This window comes from Nylanderia fulva, unplaced genomic scaffold (genome assembly GCF_048542155.1).
Source record: "Nylanderia fulva isolate GAGA-0341 unplaced genomic scaffold, ASM4854215v1 Scaffold240, whole genome shotgun sequence".
NCBI lineage: Eukaryota > Metazoa > Arthropoda > Insecta > Hymenoptera > Formicidae > Nylanderia > Nylanderia fulva.
The window spans coordinates 105,001-111,200 of record NW_028190305.1 but is presented as its reverse complement, the minus strand read 5'-3'; the positions used below and the strand labels follow the sequence as shown (position 1 = coordinate 111,200).

The 6,200-nt window shown below is 45.2% G+C and overlaps 1 protein-coding gene across 1 annotated transcript in view; it reads right to left on the bottom strand.

Annotated features, from left to right (window-relative positions):
- Nucleotides 1-2,340: 2,340 nt before the first annotated feature.
- Nucleotides 2,341-6,200, bottom strand: part of LOC114941952 (uncharacterized) — a 4,389-nt gene continuing 529 nt past the window's right edge. Inside the window, exons 2-9 of the mRNA XM_085483310.1 lie at nt 5,777-5,906; nt 5,465-5,578; nt 4,981-5,291; nt 4,799-4,907; nt 4,616-4,721; nt 4,258-4,409; nt 3,360-3,533; nt 2,341-2,866 (exon numbers count right to left, since the gene is read on the bottom strand). Of these exons, the coding sequence (XP_085339436.1) occupies nt 3,514-3,533; nt 4,258-4,409; nt 4,616-4,721; nt 4,799-4,907; nt 4,981-5,118 (525 nt within the window). The 5' untranslated portion in view covers nt 5,119-5,291; nt 5,465-5,578; nt 5,777-5,906 and the 3' untranslated portion in view covers nt 2,341-2,866; nt 3,360-3,513. The remainder of the gene's footprint in view (nt 2,867-3,359; nt 3,534-4,257; nt 4,410-4,615; nt 4,722-4,798; nt 4,908-4,980; nt 5,292-5,464; nt 5,579-5,776; nt 5,907-6,200) is intronic.

Here is a 6,200-nt window from a genome sequence, read left to right as displayed (position 1 = left end):
TAACTAGAACGCACATGCAAATCGTTCTGGGAGAAGATATTTTAGAAACAACTAGCAGACGAATAAATCGTCTCTGATATAAAATATCTTTTTTTAATAACCAGAACGCACATGCAAATCGTTCTGGGAGAAGATATTTTAGAAGCAACTAACAGACGAATAAATCGTCTCTGATGTAAAATATCTTTTTTTAATAACCAGAACGCACATGCAAATTGTTCTGGGAGAAGATATTTTTAAAACAACTAGCAAACGAATGGATCATCTTTGGCATGAAATATCTTTTTTTGTTACTACTGCAACTTTATAACTATTATTATTACTATTGTACTATTGTAACTACTATTTATTATTACTATAATATTTCTACTACTAACAACTATTTAAAATAAGTAAGACACTGCTTTATTTTTTAGAAATTGTTACTTTTAAAAAATATGTATATATATATTATGTAAAAAAAATTTATAACAATTGAACNCCATAAATATTGAATAAGAATGAAGGAGGTGTCATTAGAATATCGCAAAAATTTTATAGATGGAGAAAATCTTGCAAATTTTAGAATCATCTTTATTTTTCGAATAATCTCAAGAATACAGTTTCACTGTGGATATCACGTTGCAGGACATCCTGCGTATATATACACATACATACATACATTCATATATACATATATATATATATATATACAGGGTGTCCCATAATTCGCGAACCACCGCGAATGGGCAGATAGAGCGTGTTGAACTGAATAGAAAAGTCCTGTATCATTTTACGATATTCGCAATAATTATTAAGTTATTTATTAAAATATCTAAACGAATAAGCAGTTAGAAAGCATTATTTGATCAAGAGGCGGCGTCATGCAGCAAGCGGCGACCAATGTAGTGGCGCCGAAAAGTAAGATGATACTTTTGATACTAAGCGGCATATAACAAATAAGTCATCCGACATGCACACCGAGTCCGGCCTACCGCTTTCTACCCGCTCATTCGTTTAGATATTTTAGTTAATAACTCAATAATTATTGCGAATATCGCAAAATGATACAGGACTTTTCTATTCAGTTTAACACGCTCTATCTGCCCATTCCCGGTGGTTCGCGAATTATGGGACACCCTGTATATGAATGTATGTATGTATGTATGTATGTATGTGTATTGTAAGAAATATATTCCTACCGGTTGCTGCGGCCACCATATACCGGGTGGCGCATGCGCGTGCACAGGCGCACCCCGTGCTCCGACAGAAAGGAATGAGGAGAGCGCGAGCGGACGGCACTCTCCTTCGAGAAGCGAGCAAGATAAGTTTGCGAGAGTCGTATAGAGTGTATACTTTTCGGAATAAACATACGTTGTCTGACAGCTTAAGTGTTATTCAGTGATATCCTCGAGCGCTGCATCCTCCTCTGGGCTACCTTTTGATAATCAAATAGATACTCCATCCTGGACATTTAATAATAGTTTTATTGAAAGTATTTCGGTTATGTTCTTACATCTCAGAAGTGGGATCTGGATCACTCGAGGCAGCGATGGATCGCGCGGCATTGGAAAAGCTCACAGTGGAGCAGTTGAGGCAGGAGACGGCAAAGTACAGGCTGCCTACAACAGGAAGGAAGTTCGAGCTTATCGAAACTTTGATAGGCCATTTCCAGAGCCACGCTCCAGTGGAAGACCTAATAGGGCTTGCAGCGATGGAGGTAAGCTCCGGGAATAGGGTGGTTCCGTCACAAGAAGCGGGCCCAGCAGGAGGACCGGCTCCAGCGAGCGAGGCTGGCCCGTCGGAACGAATGGACCCCCTCCAACAGGTGGTCGCCGCCCTCCAAAGAGTAATCAGACGACAGGATGAAGAGCGGGAGGACCAGAAGCGCTTCTTCGAGGAGCAGCAAAGAAGCTTCGCTCAACTCCTAGAAGTATTCTCGGGGCGAAGCAACTCTGGAGCACCGGAGAGGAACAGCGCCCCAATACGAGGACCGCCGGAGCGTGAACCATTGCGCTCGCCGGCGGAATCTCCTCCGATTTCAGAGGGACGATCCTCGTGGTCGTCCGGCTCGGCGATCCAGGCATTGGCCTCCCAAATACCAGAGTTCGCTGGTAAGGAGGAGGACAATGTCCGTACGTGGATAAGGAGGGTCGAGAAGGTGACCCTGGTCCACGGAGCTAGCGACGGAGTCGCGCTGCTGGCAGCATCAAGTAAGCTGTCCGGATCGGCTCGCCGGTGGTTCGACGTCCAGAGCGGAGCGGCGGTCGAATCGTGGATTGGCCTCCGCGATGAAATGGTCAAGATGTTCGATCAGAAGGTCCCCTTCTTCAAGGTGATGCAGCGCATCGAGGCCCGGAAGTGGCAGTCGGGCCGGGAGACCTTCGACGAATATGCCATACACAAGTTGGCAATCATGCATCGGGCAGACCTAGCAGAGACGGACCGGATACATCTGCTGGTAAGCGGCATCACGCAGCCGTCGCTAAGAGGCATTGCGCTCTCGGTGTCAGCAGAGACGATGGACGTCTTCCTGGAGCATATGCGCCGGATCACCCAGGGCATGGGAGACCCGGACAAGAAGCAAGCGGCGGGCAGCTCGACAGCCAAGCCGAAGGACTCCACCTGCAGGAACTGCGGGAAGAGAGGTCATGGGCATAAAGAGTGCAGAGGTGAGGTCAACTGTTTTTATTGCAAGGAGAAGGGCCATCGTCGCTTCGATTGCCCCCTCCTCAAAAAAAAGGAAGCCAAAACACAGAAATTAGCAACTACTTCGGCGGTAGCAGCCGGGGTCTCCGAGGAAGGTCTCCAGGCAGAAGTAGTGGCAGCCGTCAGGGACCGACATCACCGGCTCGTCGTGGAGGATCCTCTCGTTTGCGTGGACAGCCTGTTGGGTGAGAGGAAAAAATGGTTAGCCTTAATAGATACAGGAAGCCCCGTCTCGTTTGTAAAACATAGCGTTTATTGTAAATTTATCAAACCAAAGAGCGTTAAATTGAATCCGTCGGATCGCGTATTAAAGAATTTGAACGATCAATCCTTGGAAACTTTCGGAACAGTCTCGGTACAAATATCTCTAGAAAAAATGCCCGGAATGTTGTTCGACTTAACGTTATTTGTCCTGAATAGCGATTTCTTCCAAGCGGATTTTATATTAGGTCGCGACTTCTTGACAAACGAAAAGCTGACGTTGGTATTCGAGCCTACCGCGCAAGGGCAGAAAAACACGGTCGAGTTGTTTGCCCGTCTACCCTTGTGCGTCGAGGATCACGATACCGACATCGAGCAAACAATAGACAACCTTGCGACTGACTTTGATTCGGAAACGGAAAAACAATTAAAAAAAGAAATAACAAAGATAGAGAGTAGACCAGTCGTACCGGTAGATGACGGGTACACAGTACAGGTCCGGCTCAGGGACGAATCCGTCTACGCGTATGCCCCGCGGAGATTCGCCCACAGCGAACGCCTTGAGATGCGCCGGATCGTGGATGACCTACTCCGACGCGGTATAATCCAGCCCAGCGTCTCGTCTTATTGCGCCAGGGTCGTCCCTGTAAGAAAAAAAAACGGTAGCATGAGATTATGCGTTGACCTACGGCCACTTAACAGTCGAATTATAAAACAAAAATTCCCCTTCCCGGTAATAGAGGAATGTCTCGCAAGACTCGGGGAGGCGAGAGTATTCTCGTTAATAGATCTAAAAGACAGCTTCCATCAGATTCGAGTACACGAGAACTCAACGAAATACTTCGCGTTCGCGACCCCGGATGGGCAGTATGAATACAAGTTTTTACCGTTCGGGTATAGCGAAGCCCCGGCCGAATTTCAGAAGAGATTGTTTCAAATATTGAATCCAATGATCAGAGAGGATAAGGTAGTCGTGTATATGGACGACGTGCTCATCCCGTCCAAGACGGTCGGAGAAAATATAACGGTATTAAAGGAAGTAATGTTAATTCTCAAGAAATACGGGTTTCAATTAAATTTGTCGAAAAGTAAATTCCTTAAAAAAAGGGTTGAGTTCCTCGGATATATCGTCTCGCAAGAGGGGATAACATTAAGCTCACGACACACGGAGGCGGTGAAAAATTATAGTCAGCCGAAAGATCGCTTGCAGTTACAACGCTTTTTGGGTCTAGCAAATTATTACCGGCGGTTTATAAAAAATTTTGCGGGAAAGGCACGACCATTGCAAAATTTGTTAAAGAAGGACGTTGTTTTCGGCTTTGACGACGAGTGTGTCGAAGCGTTTAATAAAATAAAAACGGAACTCACTTCGGCGCCCGTATTGCGGCTGTATAACCCAGCCGCAGAAACGCAACTGCACACCGATGCATGCCACACCGGGTTCGGCGCGATCTTGCTCCAAAAGCAGTCCAATCGGTCGTGGGCACCGGTAGCATATTTCAGCCAGGCCACCAAAGACGCTGAAAGCAGATATCATAGTTACGAGTTAGAAATGCTAGCAGTCGTGCGAGCGATAGAACGGTTTCACCTATATCTATATGGTGTATATTTTACCATCATAACGGATTGTAATGCGGTCGTTTACGCGGTTAAGAAAGCGAATCTTAACCCACGGATCGCTAGGTGGACGCTGGCTCTTCAAAATTATAATTTTGAGATAGCTCACCGGCCTAGCACTCGTATGTCCCACGTCGACGCCCTTAGCCGCAGCATAGCGTACGTAAACGAGCTCCCCCTCGAGCGCGAGCTTGAATTCCGCCAACTAACCGACCCTAAAATTAAACAAATCAGTCAAGATCTGGAAGTACGAGAAGACAAGCGCTTCAAATTAATAGATGGACTGGTTTACCGATGTGAAGACGAGGGCGAGAAATTCGTAGTACCAGAATCCATGGTGATAAGCATTTTGCGAGCTTACCACGATGATATGGCACACTGCGGCGCAGAGAAAACCCTCGCTGGAATAAAACAAAATTATTGGTTTCCATCCATGCGTAAGAAAACATATGACTATATAGAAAATTGTCTCACCTGTCTCATGTCAAATAATTCCACACGGAGATTAGAGGCGGAGACTGCACTATATCCTTTGCCCAGGGCGCCACTGCAAATCCTCCACGCTGACCATCTCGGTCCGCTACCAGCTACATCTACAAATAACAAACACATATTAGTTATAGTGGACGCTTTTACTAGATTCACGTGGTTATTTGCGACCAGGTCTACAGGGTCGAAAGAGGCTATAGATCATATAGAAAAATTACTTAACTTATTTGGAAAACCGATGGAATTAGTGACAGACAGAGGCACGGCCTACACATCACATGAATTTGCAGAGTATACTGAGAAGAAAAAAATAAAGCATCGGAAAATAGCAGTAGCGGCACCCTGGGCCAATGGTATAGTAGAGAGAGTTAATAGATTTATTACAAGTTCTCTCACTAAACTACTCGACTCCCCTGCAGATTGGAGTCAATATCTAGGGTCGCTACAGTATATCATAAATAATACATACCATTCAAGCATCAAGACGAGCCCCTCAAAACTCTTGCTTGGCTACGATCAGTGTAGCCACGTTGATTTTCCTTTCGCACGGTTCACGCAAGCCTTAGCAGATGTAGACTCGGATCTGCAAAAGGAGAGAGAAATTAGTAGGGAAGCAGCCCTTCAGGCAACGGAAGAAATTCGTAATTACAATAAGATGTATCGAGACAAGCACAGCGTGAAACCCTCAATATACAGTGAGGGCGATTATGTAGCAATAAGAGATACGCGTCCCACACCTGGGGTTAATCCTAAACTAAAGGCGAAATACAGAGGTCCCTACCTGGTCGCCAAGAGCCTTGGAAATAATCGATATGTCATCCGTGACATCCCAGGCTTCAGTTTGACAACCAGACCGATGGACACCATCCTCTCAAGTGACAAGATCAAGCCGTGGATACGAATAAAGGGGCCTGAAAATAATTAAAAGCAATAATGCTGTTAAACTTTTCGTCAGACCTTAGACCCTAAGAATCTTATTTTGTAAATTAGTGTGAACGTATTATAACGTAAGTTATAAAAGTAAGACAAAGACAGCATACTGACTGTACAATACAAACCCTGTAAATAACGAAGAGAAGCCAACAACCAAATGATGTGTAAACCAAAACAACTAGCCCCCGGAAGCCCATAATGGCGATCGAGCGCGCGTAACTTTGTGCAATATTGCATAACGAAGTAAACTATTGTAAAATACGGTGCCGATA